Source organism: Entelurus aequoreus, linkage group LG10 (assembly GCF_033978785.1).
Source record: "Entelurus aequoreus isolate RoL-2023_Sb linkage group LG10, RoL_Eaeq_v1.1, whole genome shotgun sequence".
Taxonomy (NCBI): domain Eukaryota; kingdom Metazoa; phylum Chordata; class Actinopteri; order Syngnathiformes; family Syngnathidae; genus Entelurus; species Entelurus aequoreus.
Window position 1 is genome coordinate 45,257,202 of NC_084740.1, and position 24,821 is coordinate 45,282,022.

A 24,821-nucleotide genomic window follows, 5' to 3' on the forward strand; every position below is an offset into this window, starting at 1 on the left:
TTTTAATTCAATAATTACGTAAAAAAAAAAAAAAAATTATATTGTTTATAAAGTTAAAAAAATATTTTGTTCATTGCTGATGAAGTTTAAAAAAAATGTACATGGTAAATGAAGTAAAAAATATGTGTTTACATTGATACTGAAGTAAAAAAATGTTTTGTTTTTTTACTTTGATAATAAAGTACAAAAGATTTTACATTGATAATAAAGTTAAAAAAAAGGTTTTTACATTAATAATAAAGTTTAAAATAAATACTTTGAAAATAAAGTAAAACAGTTTTTACATTAATAAAGTAAAAATTAGTTTTTTTATACTTTGATGATAAAGTAAAAAATGTTTTTTACATTGATAATAAAGTTAAAAAAAATACTTTGATAATAGAAAAACAATTTTTTTTACATTGATAATATAGTAAAAAATGTTGTTGTACATTGATAATAAAGTATTTTTTACACTGACAATAAAATAAAACATGTTTGTTTACATTGACAATTAAATGATTTTTTTTTTACTTTAATAAAGTAAAACATTGTTTTTTTACTTTGATAATAAAGTAAAAAAATGCTTTCTTACATTGATAATAAAGTAAAAAAAAATGTTATTTTACATTGACAATACCGTTAAAAATAGTTGATTTTTACATTTACAATAAAGTAAAATATATATATTTTAAATTGATAATATTGTAAAATATATATATTTTACATTGATAATATTGTAAAATATATATATTTTACATTGATAAAAAGTAAAATATATATATTTTACATTGACGATAAAGTAAAATATATATATTTTACATTGACAATAAAGTAAAATATATATATTTTACATTGATAATAGAGTAAAATATATATATTTTACATTGACAATAAAGTAATATATATATTTTTACATTGATAATATTGTAATATATATATATTATACATTGATAATAAAGTAAAATATATATATATTTTACATTGACAATAAAGTAAAATATATATATTTTACATTGAAAATAAAGTAAAATATATATATTTTACATTAAAAATATTGTAATATATATATTTTACATTGACAATAAAGTAAAATATATATATTTTACATTGACAATAAAGTAAAATATATTTTTTACATTGACAATAAAATAAAATATAAATATTTTACATTGATAATAAAGTAAAATATATATATATATATATTTTACATTGATAATAAAGTAAAAATGATGACCATGGATTGAGAAACAAAGAAGTTATGATTTATTTTCAATATCCAACAGATTGTTAATGAACAGTATGTTGGCGGCCATCTTTGTTGTGCTTTGAAACACACTACATTGCACTCGGGGTGCACACACAAAATTGATTTGCAAATGAAGCACGGTTCGTTTTGTAACGATTTTTAATCGATTAAAAAAAATTACAGAATTTTTTTGAAAATTTGAAGAATTTTATTCTACAAAAGCAATTTCCTTTGAAGTAATATAAACATTTATCAGAGTTGTTCATCTATTTTATGGAGGAATGTAGTTGATCTTAGAACTGGATTTTTTTTTTATTTTTATTATTATTATTTATTTTTTTAAATTTGATTTGATGTATTATTTATTTGTATTTTTATTTTTTTATTTGTTTTTAAGCCATCTCCATGCAACCTGAAGGAGCTTTTCTAACCTGCAACGTGTTTAGAAAACAATCATGATGATTATTAAAGCAAATGATACTTCGTCAGAATCAGTCTGAATCAAGAACCACATTTCATCAACAATCGACTCTGAATCGAATCGTCACCCCAAAAGTGGGAACTGGATGGAGTTGTTCGGTGCCCAAAGATTCCTGCTGCACACATTCTATGACAACACATCCACCCAAATGATGTCTGTGGTGCACCAACATGGTCTTTTTTAACCATAGGGCCGGGGGCCATTACTTGGCTGCGAACGCTGCCAAAAACGGTGTCTCAGCTGTGGGCCACACTCGGTTGTAATACACTTTTCCACCACTTGTGGCAGTAATGCCAACATCTAACAAACAGAAGAAGTCTGGATATAAAGTCATAGAGAAGTTTCTTCAGCGCAAAAATGATGACTAAAGGGGCGGCATGGCGTAGTGGGTAGAGCGGCCTTGCCAGAAACCTGAGGGTTGCAGGTTCGCTCCCCGCCTCTTACCATCCAAAAATCGCTGCTGTTGTGTCCTTGGGCAGGACACTTCACCCTTGCCCCCGGTGCCGCTCACACCGGAGAATGAATGATGAATGAATGAGTTGTAAAAATGAATGATGGGTTCTCACTTCTCTGTGAAGCGCTTTGAGTGTCTAGAAAAGCGCTATATAAATCTAATCCATTAATTAATTATTAATTAAAGTGATTGTTATTTGTACCTTCATTTTATTGACGGACTAGTCAACAAATATTATAATTTATTATAAATTTAGCTATAATTGACTTATTTTATTATTGCATGATTACCGTATTTCCTTGAATTGGCGCAGGGAATATAGTATTCGCACGTCTAGAATTACTGCCGGGTCAAACTCGTTTCTCAAAATAATTAACGCATGCTTGGCCTTATCGCCGGTTTATTATTGAAGCCGGATCAAATTCGTTTCGCAAAATATTAATTTTATTATCGCATGTCTATAATTTTCACCGGGTCAAACTCGTTTCGCAAAATATTTAGCATATGGCGAGAACTTCCACCGGGTCACATTCGTTACGTCACGATTGACGCATCTGTCCTCATTTTCAAAATGGAGGAAGCTGCTTTCAGTAGTTTACAATCGCACAAAGGAAAAAAGATAAAGAGCTATTCAGTAGGATTTAAGGTCCAAGCTATTGAATACCGGTACAATATGCTAAAGAGAACAGTAAGCAGCTATGTTTTATTAATATACCGTAGCTGCGTGTGTGAAATACTGTATAAGTCATTAAATGACTCCCGCCTCCTGGTGGTAGAGGGCGCTGCCGCGCTAGTGATCCTTCTTGCGACTTCCGGTACTGCAGAAGAAGTGAACACACGCAGCAAGAGATTTTTTTTTTCCTTTTAACAAGGAGGATTACATACCGGTATCTAAAATAAAACAGTTTTCTAAACTGGACTTTCAATCGAAGCAGGAGGTAATAATTAAAGGAATATCTCCATCGAGACAGAGACTTTTAAAACGGAAAAAATAAAATAATGAAGACTTCTATAAACAAGTTATCGATGCTTTTGGTCAGAAGGAGCTGCAAATGGACTCCATTTATAAGTACAGGTAAGACCATAATAACGTTTTTTTTTTATTAAATGTGCTTTTCATGATGGTATGCTTACATCACACTCAAAGCGCACGCCTAAATTTTATGGATTCCTTTTGGTAAACGCCGGAGTGAGAAGAGGTTTTAAAATAATTACCGCATGCACGGCCATCCCGCCGGTTTCCGGTAACCGCAGGAGTGACAGGAGGTTGTAAATTAATTAACGCCCCTGCGGCTATTCAAGGAAATACGGTATATGTAAATTAATGTGTAATCAGTTTTTATAATCGCCTTCTTTTGCAGTTTATTTGATTAATATTTACTTTTGTAATCAGTCTGACGTAAGCCTTGAAAATAATCTCTATGATTAAAACATGTTTTCATGTCATTTAACAAGATGTAAACTATAAGAAGTTTACATATGATTATTGAATGTGATTCAAATCAAGAGTTAGTTTACTAAGTCAGTGTTGATATTTGAGTGGGCCCCGGGGCCCGTCTGTAGTGGAAAAGGTGAAGAACCCCTGGTTTTAATTGTGACTTTTTCGCGTGTGTGTGCGCAGGTGTGTGTGTGTGTGCGTGCGTGCGTGCGTGCATGTGTGTGTCATATTCAAACCTTTGAATTTCTTCTACCTTCTTCTGACAGCAGTAGCCCCGCCCACAAGTACTACCTGGCCAGCAGCCCCGTCAGCGGTGCGGTGTACCTGTCTGACACCAGCAGCCGTAAAGTCTTCAGGGTCAAGTCTCTGGCCGCCATCAAGGACCCGGCCAAGAACTTGGAACTGGTGGCCGGCACTGGTGACCAATGTCTGCCGTATGATGACGCTCGCTGTGGGGATGGCGGCAAGGCGGTGGACGCCACGCTCACCAACCCCAGAGGTGGGTCGCACATTAAGTACACACATTTACACACTTGTACACACATGAGTAGTACACACACACGTAAAGTACACACATTCATGTACAGTACACACACAATTAGTCCACACACATGTAGTACACACACAAATAGTACACACACATGTAGTACACACACAAATAGTACACACACATGTAGTACACACACGTACTCCTGTGTACATTTCTGCATGATTGAGTGAAAAAGATAAATTTAAAAGTCTTTTTTTTCTGCAAAAAAAAAGAGAAGTATTTCTGGCGAGTACTTTCCCCTGCAAGACGTGTACTTTCAGTGTCTATATACAGTAGAGTGAGGAAGGTGTGTACCAGTGATGTGTGACACTTGAGAGTGAGGAAGGTGTGTACTAGTGATGTGTGACACTTGCAGGCATGGCGGTGGACAAGTACGGCGTGGTGTTCTTGGTGGATGGCACTATGATCCGCAGGATCGACCAGAACGGGATCATCTCCACCCTGCTGGGCTTCAACGACCTGACCTCCGCACGACCTCTCAGCTGTGACGCCGTCATGGACATCTCTCAGGTACGTTTGGAAAGAAAAAACATCTTTCAAAAACACATTTTAAAAGAAAAACATATATAAAAAAGGAAACAAAAATTTAAAAAGAAAAACACATTTAAAATGGAAAAAAATAATTTTTTGAAAGAAAAACATATATAAAAAAGGAAAAAACATTTTAAAAAGAAAACACATTCAAGATAAAAAAACAAAACATTTTTGAAAGAAAAACATATTTATAAAAAAGGAAAAAACATTTTAAAAAGAAAAACACATTTTAAAATGGAAAAAAAAACATTTTAAAAAGAAAAACACATTTAAAATGGAAAAAAAACATTTTTGAAAGAAAAACTCATTTAAAATGGAAAAAAAAAATTGAAAGAAAAACATATATAAAAAAGTAAAAAACAATTTAAAAAGTAAACACATTTAAGATAAAAAAAAAACATTTTTGAAAGAAAAACATATATATAAAAAAGGAAAAAACATTTTAAAAAGAAAAACACATTTTAAAATGGAAAAAAAACATTTTAAAAAGAAAAACACATTTAAAATGAAAAAAAAACATTTTTGAAAGAAAAACACATTTTAAAATGGAAAAAAAAACATTTTAAAAAGAAAAACACATTTTAAAATGGAAAAAAAACATTTTAAAAAGAAAAACTCATTTAAAATGGAAAAAAAAACATTTTTGAAAGAAAAACATATATAAAAAAGGAAAAAAACATTTTAAAAAGAAAACACATTTAAGATAAAAAAACAAACATTTTTAAAAGAAAAACATATATATAAAAAAGGAAAAAAATATTTAAAAAGAAAAACACATTTTAAAATGGAAAAAAAACATTTTAAAAAGAAAAACTCATTTAAAATGGAAAAAAAAACATTTTTGAAAGAAAAACATATATAAAAAAGGAAAAAAACATTTTAAAAAGAAAACACATTTAAGATAAAAAAACAAACATTTTTAAAATAAAAACATATATATAAAAAAGGAAAAAAATATTTTAAAAAAAAAACACATTTAAAATGAGAAAAAAAACAATTTTGAAAGAAAAACATATATATAAAAAAGGAAAAAACATTTTAAAAAGAAAAACACATTTAAAATAAAAAAAAAACAATTTAGAAAGAAAAACATATATATAAAAAAGGAAAAAACATTTTAAAAAGAAAAACACATTTTAAAATGGAAAAAAAAAAACATTTTAAAAAGAAAAACACATTTAAAATGGAAAAAAAAAAATTTAAAAAGAAAAACTCATTTAAAATGGAAAAAAAAAAATTTTGAAAGAAAAACATATATAAAAAAGGAAAAAACATTTTAAAAAGAAAACACATTTAAGATAAAAAAAAAACATTTTTGAAAGAAAAACATATATATAAAAAAGGAAAAAACATTTTAAAAAGAAAAACACATTTTAAAATTGAAAAAAAACATTTTAAAAAGAAAAACACATTTAAAATGGAGAAAAAAAATTTTTTGAAAGAAAAACATATATAAAAAAGGAAAAAAACATTTTAAAAAGAAAACACATTTAAGATAAAAAACAAACATTTTTGAAAGAAAAACAGTCAATGAACAGGTAGGTAGTATTTCCTGCTTGGCATTGCTGCCTGTCGCACCTCCTCCAGTGCCCACGGGTCAGCTGCAGGGTCATCAGCCAGGAACCACCATTCACCAACGTTTCACTCCTTTAATCCTGGAACGTCTCCTGGTGGCGGAGCAGTGACAGGGACGTCTCCCTGTCACCCCCTGCAGCTGATAGCTGTTACCCCCTGCGGCTGTTATCGGGGTTAGTTGTTCTTTCCCCAGCTCCTGTCCTTCCTCCTCAGCCAGAGCCAAAAGCTGCCTTTCTCGGCCTCCTCTGCCAGATCTTTTATGGCCTTTCTCAGCTTTCTTCCAGTCACTCCTACGTCCCTCAAAAGGCGTGTGGTTGACAGCCCCACGTAGCCTCGGCAGCCAACTTCTACTGGGTAGATGGTTGTCTTCCAGCCAGCCTCCCGGCACTCAGCAGCCAGCTCCGAGTACTTGGCCTTCTTGCGCTCAAAGGCGGCCTCGATCCCCTCCTCCGATGGTACGGTCAGCTCAATAAGGTGCACCACTCTTGCCTTGCTGGACCACACTACAATATCCGGGCGGAGAGATGTAGTGGTGATCTCCGTGGGGAACCGGAGCTGCCTATTGAGGTCAACCCTCATGTCCCACTCCTGGTCTGGGGAAAAGGGCCTTGCTGCTGTCTCTCTTGGCCTGATGTATCTTTGACCCCCCCCTTCCGTGACAAAGCTGGTATGGTTCTCTGCTGGTGGTGATTCTTTGCTGCCCTGTCGACACCCTTCCAGCACCTCCGCTAGTTTCCTCAGGACCTGGTCGTGGCGCCATCTATAGCGCCCCTGAGAGAGTGCGGTCTTGCAGCCCGACAAGATGTGCTGGAGGCTTGCGTTGGGAGCATTGCAGAGTGAGCAGCATTCCTCGTTCCCGAACCATTGGTGAAGGTTACGAGGACAGGGAAGCGTGTCGTAGGTTGAACGAATAAGGAAGCTGATCCTTGCCTGTGGAATCTTCCACAGGTCGGACCAGCTGATGTTCCGGTTGACCACTCCCTCCCAGGTTGTCCACCTTCCTTGTCGGCCCTGCGACACGGCCTTGATCTTATAGCGCTCTTCCTCCATCCTCGTCACCTCCGCCACCACCATCTCCTTCCTCTCCTTGCGGTTGGCCTTAGACCAGAACCGAGGCGCTTCTCCCCATCCTAGCCCTGCTCTTCCTGCCTGGACTCTGCCCATGAGCTCTTGGTGATGCAGCCTACTGACAGCTCGGTCAACCTCAGTTTGGGCTTTCCACTTTCGGCCAGTGGGAACCTTGGCATTGGCGTTCCTTACTGACTGGTCAGTGGACTCTCTTAGTTCGAGGACCAGCCTGGACTTCTCCTGCATATAGCCCAGACTGATAGACTGCAGTGGCAGCTGCAGTGCGTTCTTCCCAAAGAGGCCCGTTTCTGAAAGGCACCGTGGTAGTCCCAGCCACTTTCTGATGAATGAGTTGGCTTTTCCATCCATCTTACTCACGGCAGATGAGGGGATCTCGCTCATTTTCAGAGGCCACATCACCCTCCTGTAGAGTATGAACTGGTAACACCAGACCTTGTACTTTCCAGGGAGTTGGCTCTGGTCGATCCTTGCCAGGCCGTCCGTGAGTTGTTTCATGACAGTCCTCCCCATCTGTTTATCGGACAGCTCTGCAGTGTACTGCCTCCCCAGGCTTTTGATGGGTTGCTCAGACAGGAGGGGGATTTTCTCTCCCCCGACGACAAAGATGGTGTTGTCGTTTCTGACTCCCCTTCTGAGTGACAGGCTACGGGATTTGGAGGGTTTGATCTTCATTCTGGCCCATGATGTCAACTCATCCACCCTTTTCAGCAGTCGAGATGTACATGCTGCTGTCTGAAGGAGGCTGGTGACATCGTCCATATAGCTCCTCAATGGGGGTAACCTCTGACCCGATGGTGTTTTGATTCCTCCAACCATTTGCCTTGCTCCGATGAGGATTATCTCAAAGGCTGCCACGAACAAGATTGGAGAAATGGCACACCCCATTGCAATTCCCACTTCTAGATGCTGCCACCCGGTGGTGAAGTCCTGGAGGGCAAAGCACATCTGCAGATCGCTGAAGTAAAGCGCTACCAGGTTCTTGATGCAGGGTGGCATGTGGAAGAACTCCAAGGCGTAGTTGATCAGCTGGTGTGGGACCGATCCGTACGCGTTGGCGAGATCGAGCCAGATGACATGCAGGTCGGTCTTCTCCCGCTTGGCCTTCTGGATCTGGTCCCAGATCATCGTAGAGTGCTCTACGCATCCTGGGAAACCTGGAACTCCTGCTTTCTGGCAGTTGGTGTCGATGTAGCAATTCTCTAGCAGGTAGGTGGTCATCCTTCTGGCCAGCACTGAGAAGAAGATTTTTCCTTCTACGTTCAGCAGGGCGATGTTTCTGAATTGGCCGATATTTTTGGAGTTTTCTTCCTTCGGGATGAATACCGCTACAGCCCTTTGCCACTCCGCTGGAATGAGTTGCTTTTTCCAGGCAGTTCTCATTAGATACCAGAGCAGTTCAAGTACCTTGGGGCAGTTCTTATAGAGCTTGTAGGGAACTCCATTGGGGCCTGGTGCTGATGAGGACCTTGCCTTCTTCACGGTTTGCCTAACTTCGCTGAGCTTGGGGGGCATGATGTTAAATTCAGCTGTCGGTGGCGCAGGCCGGGGCACGTACCCTGGTGTTCCTAATGGGACGTTTCTTAGCGGATCACTGTACTGCCTTTTGACGTGCTGTTCCATTTGCTCCCTGGTGGTTTCGAGCTTCCCGGACTTTTTCTCCTCCAGCAGTTGTGTGGCGTGCTTGAAGGGATCCTTGAAGAAGCTGGCTCGCTCTTTCTGCTTCCGTTTGCTACGCTTGCGGATGCGTTCAGCTCTGCGGAGCCTGGATAGCCTTTGCCTGACCTCCTCCCACAGGACTTTCAGACCTTCTCTCTCTGGCTGGGTTGCCTTCCTCCAGTTCTTGCGGAGTTGTCGGCGTCTTCGCACAAGCTCGGCGATCTCCTTTTCCCTCCTCCCCATTTCCCTTGGGGCAGTCCTCTGCTTGGAGATAATTTCACCAAACCTGTCTTTGCAGGTCTGGTATATAATGTCCCCAAACAGGTTAAGCTTAGCTTCGGCACCTCCATGCAACCTTTCCTCCAGGATCTTGGTCAGGTCTGTATCCAAAGTACGCCATGCCTCTGCTTCATTTGCCTTTGGCCATTTAAGCTTGTTCCTTCTTGCTGGTTTCTTGGTCTCTGCTTGTGGCTCTGTTCTGTGTGAGATGGTAGAGATTGGGTCTTGGTGCTCACGTGGGGGCTCAGCCTCCACCGAGGGGCTTTCTTCCTCTGTGCCATCTGTGCTTTCAGCAACATTGGGTCCGTTAGCACTGTGGTTTTCTACCTGGCTTCTGGTCCCTCTTGTCTCACCCGCTGCCGCGGTGCAAGGTTGCTGTTGGCCTCTCTGACCACACTTTGCTTTCCCCTGGTGGATTCGCAGTCCCCTGTACGTGGTCACCTTTTCCCATCCGCAAGCACACTTTCGGAGGATCTTCTCCTCATTAACTGGAGTTCTGATGTTCTCGTTATCCGTTTCCGTTGCCATCGTCGTTACCGTGTGGTCCGTCATGTTAGGCCCATCTTTCATCCCGCCTCTCGGAGGGCCTGCGGGTTGTTTTTTCCTTGATTTCTTCGTAGTTAAGGTGGGTGTCCCTCTTGCGAGAGACCAGTGGGTTGGGTAACTAGCCGTCCACTCCCGGTGCGGTCTTTCCCTGCTGCCATCCAGTCTTTCCTGGCTGTCCTCCAGTCTTCCCTGGACTCCAACTGCCCTGTTCACAGTAGTCACTGGGGTTTCCAGAACTTCAGTTAATGAACAGGTAGGTAGTATTTCCTGCTTGGCATTGCTGCCTGTCGCACCTCCTCCAGTGCCCACGGGTCAGCTGCAGGGTCATCAGCCAGGAACCACCATTCACCAACGTTTCACTCCTTTAATCCTGGAACGTCTCCTGGTGGCGGAGCAGTGACAGGGACGTCTCCCTGTCACCCCCTGCAGCTGATAGCTGTTACCCCCTGCGGCTGTTATCGGGGTTAGTTGTTCTTTCCCCAGCTCCTGTCCTTCCTCCTCAGCCAGAGCCAAAAGCTGCCTTTCTCGGCCTCCTCTGCCAGATCTTTTATGGCCTTTCTCAGCTTTCTTCCAGTCACTCCTACGTCCCTCAAAAGGCGTGTGGTTGACAGCCCCACGTAGCCTCGGCAGCCAACTTCTACTGGGTAGATGGTTGTCTTCCAGCCAGCCTCCCGGCACTCAGCAGCCAGCTCCGAGTACTTGGCCTTCTTGCGCTCAAAGGCGGCCTTGATCCCCTCCTCCGATGGTACGGTCAGCTCAATAAGGTGCACCACTCTTGCCTTGCTGGACCACACTACAATATCCGGGCGGAGAGATGTAGTGGTGATCTCCGTGGGGAACCGGAGCTGCCTATTGAGGTCAACCCTCATGTCCCACTCCTGGTCTGGGGAAAAGGGCCTTGCTGCTGTCTCTCTTGGCCTGATGTATCTTTGACCCCCCCCTTCCGTGACAAAGCTGGTATGGTTCTCTGCTGGTGGTGATTCTTTGCTGCCCTGTCGACACCCCTCCAGCACCTCCGCTAGTTTCCTCAGGACCTGGTCGTGGCGCCATCTATAGCGCCCCTGAGAGAGTGCGGTCTTGCAGCCCGACAAGATGTGCTGGAGGCTTGCGTTGGGAGCATTGCAGAGTGAGCAGCATTCCTCGTTCCCGAACCATTGGTGAAGGTTACGAGGACAGGGAAGCGTGTCGTAGGTTGAACGAATAAGGAAGCTGATCCTTGCCTGTGGAATCTTCCACAGGTCGGACCAGCTGATGTTCCGGTTGACCACTCCCTCCCAGGTTGTCCACCTTCCTTGTCGGCCCTGCGACACGGCCTTGATCTTATAGCGCTCTTCCTCCATCCTCGTCACCTCCGCCACCACCATCTCCTTCCTCTCCTTGCGGTTGGCCTTAGACCAGAACCGAGGCGCTTCTCCCCATCCTAGCCCTGCTCTTCCTGCCTGGACTCTGCCCATGAGCTCTTGGTGATGCAGCCTACTGACAGCTCGGTCAACCTCAGTTTGGGCTTTCCACTTTCGGCCAGTGGGAACCTTGGCATTGGCGTTCCTTACTGACTGGTCAGTGGACTCTCTTAGTTCGAGGACCAGCCTGGACTTCTCCTGCATATAGCCCAGACTGATAGACTGCAGTGGCAGCTGCAGTGCGTTCTTCCCAAAGAGGCCCGTTTCTGAAAGGCACCGTGGTAGTCCCAGCCACTTTCTGATGAATGAGTTGGCTTTTCCATCCATCTTACTCACGGCAGATGAGGGGATCTCGCTCATTTTCAGAGGCCACATCACCCTCCTGTAGAGTATGAACTGGTAACACCAGACCTTGTACTTTCCAGGGAGTTGGCTCTGGTCGATCCTTGCCAGGCCGTCCGTGAGTTGTTTCATGACAGTCCTCCCCATCTGTTTATCGGACAGCTCTGCAGTGTACTGCCTCCCCAGGCTTTTGATGGGTTGCTCAGACAGGAGGGGGATTTTCTCTCCCCCGACGACAAAGATGGTGTTGTCGTTTCTGACTCCCCTTCTGAGTGACAGGCTACGGGATTTGGAGGGTTTGATCTTCATTCTGGCCCATGATGTCAACTCATCCACCCTTTTCAGCAGTCGAGATGTACATGCTGCTGTCTGAAGGAGGCTGGTGACATCGTCCATATAGCTCCTCAATGGGGGTAACCTCTGACCCGATGGTGTTTTGATTCCTCCAACCATTTGCCTTGCTCCGATGAGGATTATCTCAAAGGCTGCCACGAACAAGATTGGAGAAATGGCACACCCCATTGCAATTCCCACTTCTAGATGCTGCCACCCGGTGGTGAAGTCCTGGAGGGCAAAGCACATCTGCAGATCGCTGAAGTAAAGCGCTACCAGGTTCTTGATGCAGGGTGGCATGTGGAAGAACTCCAAGGCGTAGTTGATCAGCTGGTGTGGGACCGATCCGTACGCGTTGGCGAGATCGAGCCAGATGACATGCAGGTCGGTCTTCTCCCGCTTGGCCTTCTGGATCTGGTCCCAGATCATCGTAGAGTGCTCTACGCATCCTGGGAAACCTGGAACTCCTGCTTTCTGGCAGTTGGTGTCGATGTAGCAATTCTCTAGCAGGTAGGTGGTCATCCTTCTGGCCAGCACTGAGAAGAAGATTTTTCCTTCTACGTTCAGCAGGGCGATGTTTCTGAATTGGCCGATATTATATATATATATATATATATATATATATATATATATATATATATATATATATATATATATATATATATATATATATATATATATATATATATATATATATTACTTTGTTGTTGTTTTTTGCTGTTACTTTCTTTAAAAAAATAATAATAATAAAAAAATAATACAAAAATTAAAATGGAAAAAAAAACATTCTAAAAGAAAAACACATTTAAAATGGAAAAAAAAATTAAAAAAGAAAAACATATTTAAAATGGAAAAAAAACATTTTTTAAAGAAAAACATATATATATAAAAAAGGAAAAAAAATTTAAAAAGAAAAACATTTAAAATGGAAAAAAAAAATGTTTAAAAAGAAAAACACATTTAAAATGGGAAAAAAAAGTTTTGAAAGAAAAACATGTATAAAAAAGGAAAAAACATTTTAAAAAGAAAAACACATTTAAAATTCAAAAAATTACATTTTTGAAAGAAAAACATATATATAAAAAAGGAAAAAACATTTTAAAAAGAAAAACGCATTTAAAATGGAAAAAAAATATTTCAAAAAGAAAAACACATTTAAAATGGAAAAAAATAAACATTTTAAAAAAAAAAACATGTATAAAAAAGGAAAAACATTTTAAAAAGAAAAACACATTTAAAATGGAAAAAAAAACATTTTTGAAAGAAAAACAAAAAAAAGGAAAAAACATTTTAAAAAGAAAAACACATTTAAAATTAAAAAAAAACATTTTTGAAAGAAAAACACATTTGAAAAGAAATAGAAAAACACATTTTAAAAAGAAAACACATTTTAAAATTAAAAGAAAAACATGGTTTAAAAGAAAAAAACATTTTCAAAAGAAAAAGAAACAACACATTAAAAACACATTTTGAAAAGATAAATATATCTTAAAAGAAAAAAGAAAAAGAAAAACAAATGTTCCTGGATTGGGCCATATTGTACTGGGCAGCCAGGACAGAGCTGCATGGCTGCGTGGTTAGCATCTCCTCACCCTCACTGAGACCTGAAGCCAAAGAAAAAGCAGAAGACGTTTCATCTTCTCTCTGCTCAGCCAGATGAAACCCTGCACGCCACAAACTCTGCTCGCCACTTTTATTCTGCGGGACAGTTGCCATCTTCTATTCTGCGGGACAGTTGCCATCTTCTATTCTGCGGGATAGTTGTCATCTTCTATTCTGCGGGACAGTTGTCATCTTCTATTCTGCGGAACAGTTGCCATCTTCTATTCTGTGGGACAGTTGTCATCTTCTATTCTGCGGGACAGTTGTCATCTTCTATTCTGCGGGACAGTTGCCATCTTCTATTCTGCCGGACAGTTGCCATCTTCTATTCTGCGGGACAGTCGCCATCTTCTATTCTGCGGGACAGTAGTCATCTTCTATTCTGCGGGACAGTTGTCATCTTCTATTCTGCGGGACAGTTGTCATATTCTATTCTGCGGGACAGTTGCCATCTTCTATTCTGCGGGACAGTCGCCATCTTCTATTCTGCGGGACAGTTGCCATCTTCTATTCTGCGGGACAGTTGCCATCTTCTATTCTGCGGGACAGTCGCCATCTTCTATTCTGCGGGACAGTTGTCATCTTCTATTCTGCGGGACAGTTGTCATCTTCTATTCTGCGGGACAGTCGCCATCTTCTATTCTGCGGGACAGTCGCCATCTTCTATTCTGCGGGACAGTTGCCATCTTCTATTCTGCGGGACAGTTGCCATCTTCTATTCTGCGGGACAGTTGCCATCTTCTATTCTGCGGGACAATTGCCATCTTCTATCCTGCGGGACAGTTGTCATCTTCTATTCTGCGGGACAGTTGCCATCTTCTATTCTGAGGGACAGTTGCCATCTTGTATTCTGCGGGACAGTCGCCATCTTCTATTCTGCGGGACAGTAGTCATCTTCTATTCTGCGGGACAGTTGTCATCTTCTATTCTGCGGGACAGTTGTCATCTTCTATTCTGCGGGACGGTTGCCATCTTCTACTCTGCGGGACAGTCACCATCTTCTATTCTGCGGGACAGTCGCCATCTTCTATTCTGCGGGACAGTTGCCATCTTCTATTCTGCGGGACAGTTGTCATCTTCTATTCTGCGGGACAGTTGTCATCTTCTATTCTGCGGGACAGTCGCCATCTTCTATTCTGCGGGACAGTCGCCATCTTCTATTCTGCGGGACAGTCGCCATCTTCTATTCTGCGGGACAGTTGCCATCTTCTATTCTGCGGGACAGTTGCCATCTTCTATTCTGCGGGACAGTTGCCATCTTCTATTCTGCGGGACAGATGCCATCTTCTATTCTGCGGGACAGTTGCCATCTTCTATTCTGCGGGACAGTTGCCATCTTCTATTCTGCGGGACAGATGCCATCTTCTATTCTGCGGGACAGTTGCCATCTTCTATTCTGCGGGAAAGTTGCCATCTTCTATTCTACGGGACAGTTGCCATCTTCTATTCTGCGGGACAGTTGCCATCTTCTATTCTGCGGGACAGTTGCCATCTTCTATTCTGCGGGACAGTTGTCATCTTCTATTCTGCGGGACAGTTGCCATCTTCTATTCTGCGGGACAGTAGTCATCTTCTATTCTGCGGGACAGTTGTCATCTTCTATTCTGCGGGACAGTCGCCATCTTCTATTCTGCGGGACAGTTGCCATCTTCTATTCTGCGGGACAGTCGCCATCTTCTATTCTGCGGGACAGTAGTCATCTTCTATTCTGCGGGACAGTTGTCATCTTCTATTCTGCGGGACAGTTGTCATCTTCTATTCTGCGGGACAGTTGCCATCTTCTATTCTGCGGGACAGTCGCCATCTTCTATTCTGCGGGACAGTCGCCATCTTCTATTCTGCGGGACAGTTGCCATCTTCTATTCTGCGGGACAGTCGCCATCTTCTATTCTGCGGGACAGTCGCCATCTTCTATTCTGCGGGACAGTAGTCATCTTCTATTCTGCGGGACAGTTGTCATCTTCTATTCTGCGGGACAGTTGTCATCTTCTATTCTGCCGGACAGTCGCCATCTTCTATTCTGCGGGACAGTCGCCATCTTCTATTCTGCGGGACAGTCGCCATCTTCTATTCTGCGGGACAGTTGCCATCTTCTATTCTGCGGGACAGTTGCCATCTTCTATTCTGCGGGACAGTTGCCATCTTCTATTCTGCGGGACAATTGCCATCTTCTATTCTGCGGGACAGTTGCCATCTTCTATTCTGCGGGACAGTTGCCATCTTCTATTCTGCGGGACAGTTGTCATCTTCTATTCTGCGGGACAGTTGCCATCTTCTATTCTGCGGGACAGATGCCATCTTCTATTCTGCGGGACAGTTGCCATCTTCTATTCTGCGGGACAGTTGCCATCTTCTATTCTGCGGGACAGATGCCATCTTCTATTCTGCGGGACAGTTGCCATCTTCTATTCTGCGGGACAGTTGCCATCTTGTGAAGTGAAGTGAATTACATTTATATAGCGCTTTTTCTCAAGTGACTCAAAGCGCTTTACATAGTGAAACCCAATATCTAAGTTACATTCAAACCAGTGTGGGTGGCACTGGGAGCAGGTGGGTAAAGTGTCTTGCCCAAGGACACAACGGCAGTGACTAGGATGGCGGAAGCGGGGATCGAACCTGCAACCCTCAAGTTGCTGGCACATCCGCTCTACCAACCGAGCTATACCGCCATCTTCTATTCTACGGGACAGTTGCCATCTTCTATTCTGCGGGACAGTTGCCATCTTCTATTCTGCGGGACAGATGCCATCTTCTATTCTGCGGGACAGATGCCATCTTCTATTCTGCGGGACAGTTGCCATCTTCTATTCTGCGGGACAGTTGCCATCTTCTATTCTGCGGGACAGATGCCATCTTCTATTCTGCGGGACAGTTGCCATCTTCTATTCTGCAGGACAGTTGCCATCTTCTATTCTGCGGGACAGTTGCCATCTTCCTAGTGTGACAGCTGACATTTATCATGTTTGCAGCGTCTAAAAACACATTTTATCCTCCAGATGCCCGTTTGACGCCCCGGGGGGGGGGGGGGAGTCCCCTCCCTCTTCACCCCCTCATGCTCGCCGCTGTCCAAATCCCCCCTGAATTAATTAATCCCTATCAAACGCAATCTTAAACACTTTATTCAACACTATTAAACACTTTAATAAACAATTATTAAAATATATTAAACACTTGAATAAACACCTTATTCATCCCTATCAAACACATTCTTAAACATTTTAATTAACAGATTTTTAAACAATATTAAACGCATTCTTAAACACTTTATTAAACACTATTAAAAACTTTAATAAACACCTTATTTAACACTATTAAACAATTTAATTAACATCTTATTAAACACTGTTAAACACATTCTTAAACACTTTATTAAACACTAATAAACACTATAATAAATACCTTTTTAAACACTATTAAACACTTGAATAAACACTTTATTTGTCCCTATCAAACACATTCTTAAACACTTTATTAAACACTATTAAACACTTTAATAAACGCCTTATTAAACACATTAATAAACACCTTATTAAACACTGTTAAACACTTTAATAAACACCTTATTAAACCGTATTAAACACATTCTTAAATACTATTAAACACTTTAATACACACTTTATTAAACACTTGAATAAACACCTTATTTATCCCTATCAAACACATTCTTAAACACTTTATTAAACACTTTAATAAACAGATTTTTAAACAATATTAAACACATTCTTAAACAGTTTATTAAACACTTTCATAAACAGATTTTTAAACAATATTAAACACATTCTTAAACACTTTATTAAACACTATTGAACACTTTAATAAATACCTTATTTAACACTATTAAACAATTTAATTAACATCTTATTAAACAGTGTTAAACACTTTATTAAACACTAATAAACACTTTAATAAACACCTTTTTAAACACTATTAAACACATTCTTAAAAACTGTATTAAACACTATTAAACACTTTAATAAGCACCTTATTAAAGACTGTTAAACACTTTAATAAACACCTTCTTAAACACTTTAATACACACTTTATTAAACACTATTAAACACTTGAATAAACACCGTATTTATCCCTATCAAACACATTCTTAAACACTTTATTAAACACTTTCATAAACAGATTTTTAAACAATATTAAACACATTCTTAAACACTTTATTAAACACTATTAAACACTTTAATAAACACCCTATTTAACACTATTAAACAATTTAATTAACATCTTATTAAACAGTGTTAAACACTTTATTAAACACTAATAAACACTTTAATAAACACCTTTTTAAACACTATCAAACGCATTCTTAAAAACTGTATTAAACACTATTAAACACTTTAATAAGCACCTTATTAAAGACTGTTAAACACTTTAATAAACACCTTATTAAAGACTTTAATACACACTTTATTAAACACTATTAAACACTTGAATAAACACCGTATTTATCCCTATCAAACACATTCTTAAACACTTTATTAAACACTTTCATAAACAGATTTTTAAACAATATTAAACACATTCTTAAACACTTTATTAAACACTATTAAACACTTTAATAAACACCTTATTTAACACTATTAAACAATTTAATTAACATCTTATTAAACAGTGTTAAACACTTTATTAAACACTAATAAACACTTTAATAAACACCTTTTTAAACACTATTAAACACATTCTTAAAAACTGTATTAAACACTATTAAACACTTTAATAAGCACCTTATTAAACACTTTAATGCACACTTTATTAAACACTATTAAACACTTGAATAAACACCTTATTTATCCCTATCAAACACATTCTTAAACACTTTATTAAACACTTTCATAAACAGATTTTTAAACAATATTAAACACATTCTTAAACACTTTATTAAACACTATTAAACACTTTAATAAACACCTTACTTAACACTATTAAACAATTTAATCAACATCTTATTAAACAGTGTTAAACACTTTATTAAACACTAATAAACACATTTTTAAACACTATTAAACACATTCTTAAAAACTGTATTAAACACTATTAAACACTTTAATAAGCACCTTTTTAAAGACTGTTAAACACTTTAATAAACACCTTATTAAAGACTATTAAACACCTTAATTAACACCTTATTAAACACTATTAAACACATTCTTAAATACTATTAAACAGTATTAAAAACGTTATTAAATACTATTAAAAACTTTAATACACACTTTATTAAACACTATTGAACACTTTAGTAAACACCTTACTAATCCCTATCAAACATGTTCTTAAAAACGTTATTTAAGACTAAATGTGATTGTAGTTGGAAGGTTTGGCAAGATAAAACATCAAAGTGGGCGTTCAAGAGCGACGTGTGCTTGTTTGCGTAAGAGCTTTTAATCAATCTCCATTCTGCTGAGCTGCAAAATGTCCCTTAATGCGATGTTATTAGTTGTCCTTCTACTTGTGAAGCGTGAATGCATCTCCAGTAGAACAAAGCACTTGAATTCAAGTCTTTAATGTCCCTTAATGCGATGTTATTAGTTGTCCTTCTACTTGGGAAGCGTGAATGCATCTCCAGTAGAACAAAGCACTTGAATTCAAGTCTTTAATGTCCCTTAAAGAGATGTTATTAGTTGTCCTTCTACTTGGGAAGCGTGAATGCATCTCCAGTAGAACAAAGCACTTGAATTTAAGTCTTTAATGTCCCTTAAAGGCCTACTGAAATGAATTTTTTTTATTTAAACGGGGATAGCAGATCTATTCTATGTGTCATACTTGATCATTTCGCGATATTGCCATATTTTTGCTGAAAGGATTTAGTATAGAACAACGACGATAAAGATTGCAACTTTTGGTATCTGATAAAAAAAAGGCTTGCCCCTACCGGAAGTAGCGTGACGTAGTCAGTTGAACATATACGCAAAGTTCCCTATTGTTTACAATGATGGCCGCATGAAGTGAGAGAGATTCGGACCGAGAAAGCGACAATTTCCCCATTAATTTGAGCGAGGATGAAAGATTTGTGGATGAGTAAAGTGCAAGTGAAGGACTAGTGGGGAGTTGAAGCTATTCAGATAGGGAAGATGCTGTGAGAGCCGGGGGTGACCTGATATTCAGCTGGGAATGACTACAACAGTAAATAAACACAAGACATATATACTCTATTAGCCACAACACAACCAGGCTTATATTTAATATGCCACAAATTAATCCTGCATAAAAACACCTACGTGTTTGTTATGCTAGCTCCTAGCTCCTCTGCTAGCTCCTAGCTTCATAGAACACGCCAATACAATTCAAACACCTGATCAACACACACAATCACTCAGCCCAAAAGACCGTTCACCTAACCCAAGGTTCATAAAGCTTATATATTTTTAAAAAGTTACATACGTGACGCGCACATACGGTCAAGCTATCAAATGTTTAGCAGCCAAGGCTGCATACTCACGGTACCTGATATTCAGCTGGGAATGACTACAACAGTAAATAAACACAAGACATATATATACTCTATTAGCCACAACACAACCAGGCTTATATTTAATATGCCACAAATTAATCCTGCATAAAAACACCTACGTGTTTGTTATGCTAGCTCCTAGCTCCTATGCTAGCTACTAGCTCCATAGAACACGCCAATACAATTCAAACACCTGATCAACATACACAATCACTCAGCCCAAAAGACCGTTCACCTAACCCAAGGTTCATAAAGCTCATATATTTTTAAAAAGTTACGTACGTGACGCGCACGTACGGTCAAGCTATCAAATGTTTAGCAGCCAAGGCTGCATACTCACGGTACCTGGTATTCAGCTGGGAATGACTAAAACAGTAAATAAACACAAGACATATATTTACTCTATTAGCCACAACACAACCAGGCTTATATTTAATATGCCACAAATTAATCCTGCATAAAAACACCTGCGTGTTTGTTATGCTAGCTCCTAGCTCCTATGCTAGCTCCTAGCTCCCTAGAACACGCCAATACAATTCAAACACCTGATCAACACACACAATCACTCAGCCCAAAAGACCGTTCACCTAACCCAAGGTTCATAAAGCTTATATATTTTAAAAAAGTTACGTACATACGCAAAAAAAAGTTGCGCACATACGGTCAAGCGATCAAATGTTTAGAAGCCAAAGCTGCATACTCACAGTAGCACGTCTGCGACTTTGTCATCCAAATCAAAGTAATCCTGGTAAGAGTCTGTGTTGTCCCAGTTCTCTACAGGCGTCTGTGTATCGAAGTCAAAAGTCCTCCTGGTTAGAGTCTCTGTTATCCGAGTTCTTCCATCTTGACTGCATCTTTCGGGAATGTAAACAAAGAAGCGCCGGCTGTGTACTGTTGTTGCTGACTTCGTTCGAAAAATACGTCCATTTCGCACCGACAACTTTCTTCTTTGCTTGCTCAGCTTCTTTCTCCATAATGCAATGAACATGATTGCAACAGATTCACGAACACAGATGTCCAGAATACTGTGGAATTATGAAATGAAAACAGAGCTTTTTCGTATTGGCTTCAATGTGGAAGGCATACCCGTGTTCCCTGGGCTACGTCACGCGCATCCGTCATCCTCAGAGGCGTTTCGAACCGGAAGTTTAGCTGCAAATTTAAAATGTCACTTTATAAGTTAACCCGGCCGTATTGGCATGTGTTATAATGTTAAGATTTCATCATTGATATATAAACTATCAGACTGCGTGGTCGGTAGTAGTGGGTTTCAGTAGGCCTTTAATGCGATGTTATTAGTTGTCCTTCTACTTGGGAAGCGTGAATGCATCTCCAGTAGAACAAAGCACTTGAATTCAAGTCTTTAATGGCTGACTGTATTTCTCCTGCAATCTCTCCTATTATGAAAAAGTGAACGAGGCCCTTTAAAAAGGCTGATGTGATCTTTACCTCCATCTGGCCTTCCTTCGTCACGCTGCCCTTTAGCAGCCTGCATGATAGCATCAGTGATCACAGGGGAGCTTGTCTTCCCTCCACTCACGCTTTATCAGATGATTTTGAAAAGGTGAATTTGAAGATAACACAGCAGCTTTTTTTGTGGAGCTACTTTTCAATGATGGCTTCCTTCAGGGCCAACGTTTCAATCAATGCAGCCTCCTTCTCACAAACTCTTTTGTTTGGATCGTCTTTGCTGCTGAACACCCTTTTTCTTCCTTACAACAACAACCTCCATTTTGTCTGCCAGTTCATTTTAGTTTCATCTTATCGTGTTGCAGACTTTAAAGGAGAACTTTTGTCTGCCATTCACAATCTTTATTTAGGACAAGAACACATCTTCATTCATTGAACAATCTAATCAATAGGTCACTCGATTAATCAAACACCCCAATCAATAAGTTCCTCAATTAATCAAACACTCTAACCAATAGGTTACTCGATTATTCGAACACCCTAATTAATAGGTTACCCGATTCATCTAACAATCTAATCAATGGGTTAATCGATTAATCGAGCAATCTATTAAATAAGTTATCGAACAATCTAATCAAAAGGTTTCTCGATTAATTGAAAAATTTGATCAATAGGTTACTTGATTAAGCCAACAATCTAATCAATAGGTTACTCAATGAATCGAACAATCTAATCAATAGTTTACTCGATGAATCCAACACCCTAATCAATAGTTTACTCGATGAATTGAACACCCTAATCAATAGGTTACTCGATGAATCTAACAATCTAATCAATAAGTTACTCGATTAATCGAACAATGTCATCAATAGGTTACTCGATTAGTCGAACAATCTAATCAATAAGTTACTCGATTAATCAAACAATGTCATCAATAGGTTACTCGATTAGTCGAACAATCTAATCAATGAGTTACTCGATTAATCAAACAATCTAATCAATAGGTTACTCGATTAATCGAACAATCTAATCAAAAGGTTTCTCGATTAATTGAAAAATTTGACCAATAGGTTACTTGATTAATCCAACAATCTAATCAATAGGTTACTCAATGAATCGAACAATCTAATCAATAGTTTACTCGATGAATCGAACACCCTAATCAATAGGTTACTCGATGAATCTAACCATCTAATCAATAAGTTACTCGATTAATCGAACAATGTCATCAATAGGTTACTCGATTAGTCGAACAATCTAATCAATAAGTTACTCGATTAATCAAACAATGTCATCAATAGGTTACTCGATTAATCGAACAATGTCATCAATAAGTTACTCGATTAGTCGAACAATCTAATCAATAGGTTACTCGATTAATCGAACAATCTAATCAATAGTTACTCGATTACTAAAGTAATCGATAGCTGCAGCCCGAGTCTGGGTCCATGTGGTCTAGCTGCAACATCATTTGGTGGAACAGTTTTTGGTTGGTGCTTGAACAAGTCTCACCAAGTTCCTGAAGACGGTGGCTCATGTGTTTAGCATTATTCGCCTCGTGGTCAGCCGGCTGGTTCTGGGTTCCAAGCTCCGGGAACTTGGGTGTAGACCGGGTAGTCTTTTCCCGATACTCAGACCCAAATCACTGAATGCGAGGTTGAGCGGCCAGGTGTTCTTCCTTGGTCTGTAGAATCGGAGCCATGATTCATGTCCTGTGTCTTTTCCGTCCCAGGTGCGCCTGGAGTGGCCCACAGACCTGGCGGTGAGTCCCTTGGACAATTCCTTGTACGTCCTGGACAACAATGTGGTCCTCCAGATCTCCGAGAACCACCAAGTGCGCATCGTGGCGGGCAGGCCCATGCACTGCCAAGTGCCCGGCATGGACCACTTCCTCATGAGCAAGGTGGCCATCCACGCCACCCTGGAGTCGGCCAACACGCTGGCCGTGTCCCACACCGGCGTCCTGTACATCGCCGAGTCGGACGAGAAGAAGATCAACCGTGTCCGCCGGGTGTCCACCGACGGCGAGATCTCCTTGGTGGCGGGGGCGCCCAGCGGCTGCGACTGCAAGAACGACGCCAACTGCGACTGCTACTCGGGCGACGAGGGCTACGCCATGGACGCCAAGCTGAACGCGCCCTCGTCCTTGGCGGTGTGTCCGGACGGAGAGCTCTACATCGCAGACCTGGGCAACATCCGCATCCGCTACGTGCGCCAGAACAAGCCCTACCTGAGTCCCCTCAACATGTACGAGGTGTCCTCCCCCATCCAGGACCAACTCTACCTCTTCGACGCCAACGGCAGCCACGTCTTCACCCAGAGTCTGACCACCGGGGACCACCTGTACAACCTCACCTACACGGGCCAGGGCCAGCTGAGCAGCATCACGGACAAGAACAAGAACGTGGTGACCATCCGCCGCGACACCACGGGGATGCCTCTGTGGCTCATGGTGCCCGACGGACAGACCTTCTGGTTCACCGTGGGCGCCAACCACGCGCTCAAAAGTGTGGCGGCGCAGGGCCAAGAACTTGCCGTCATGACCTACCACGGAAGTTCCGGGCTGCTGGCCACCAAAACCAATGAGAACGGTTGGACCACCTTCTTTGAGTGAGTGACCTCTCAGAGCTTCTACAGTTAGTCATATATTGGTACTTAATGCATGCTAACGTTAGCATGCTAGCTTCTTTATTTAGCTCATTTTGTAGGTACACACCTCAGTCATGTATTGGTACTTGATGCATGCTAACGTTAGCATGCTAGCTTCTTTATTTAGCTCATTTTGTAGGTACACACCTTAGTCATATATTGGTACTTGATGCATGCTAACGTTAGCATGCTAGCTTCTTTATTTAGCTCATTTTGTAGGTACACACCTTAGTCATATATTGGTACTTGATGCATGCTAACGTTAGCATGCTAGCTTCTTTATTTAGCTCATTTTGTAGGTACACACCTCAGTCATATATTGGTACTTGATGCATGCTAACGTTAGCATGCTACCTTCTTTATTTAGCTCATTTTGTAGGTGCACACCTCAGTCATATATTGGTACTTGATGCATGCTAACGTTAGCATGCTACCTTCTTTATTTAGCTCATTTTGTAGGTGCACACCTCAGTCATATATTGGTACTTGATGCATGCTAACGTTAGCATGCTAGCTTCTTTATTTAGCTCATTTTGTAGGTACACACCTCAGTCATATATTGGTACTTGATGCATGCTAACGTTAGCATGCTAGCATTTGAAACACATTTTCCAGGTACACACCTTCAGAGTAATATATTGTGACACTTGTACACACTAATAGTACACACTATTTTGTACTTTGTACACACTAATGGTACACACTATTTTATAGTTTTTACACACTAATAGTCACACAATTGTTTACTTTGTACACACTAATAGTACACACCTTTTTGTATACTTTGTACAAACGAAT

The 24,821-nt window shown here is 40.1% G+C and overlaps 1 protein-coding gene across 18 annotated transcripts in view; it reads left to right on the forward strand.

Annotated features, from left to right (window-relative positions):
- The window catches only part of tenm4 (teneurin transmembrane protein 4), a 312,747-nt gene that overhangs the window by 244,963 nt on the left and 42,963 nt on the right, over positions 1-24,821 (forward strand). For 14 of the 18 annotated variants that reach the window (XM_062060986.1, XM_062060970.1, XM_062060974.1 and 11 more), the window contains 3 exons: positions 3,868-4,100; positions 4,507-4,661; positions 23,107-23,984. In XM_062060986.1, the coding sequence (XP_061916970.1) occupies positions 3,868-4,100; positions 4,507-4,661; positions 23,107-23,984 (1,266 nt within the window). The remainder of the gene's footprint in view (positions 1-3,867; positions 4,101-4,506; positions 4,662-23,106; positions 23,985-24,821) is intronic. The other 4 variants (XM_062060972.1, XM_062060975.1, XM_062060980.1 and 1 more) reach the window with 1 other exon arrangement.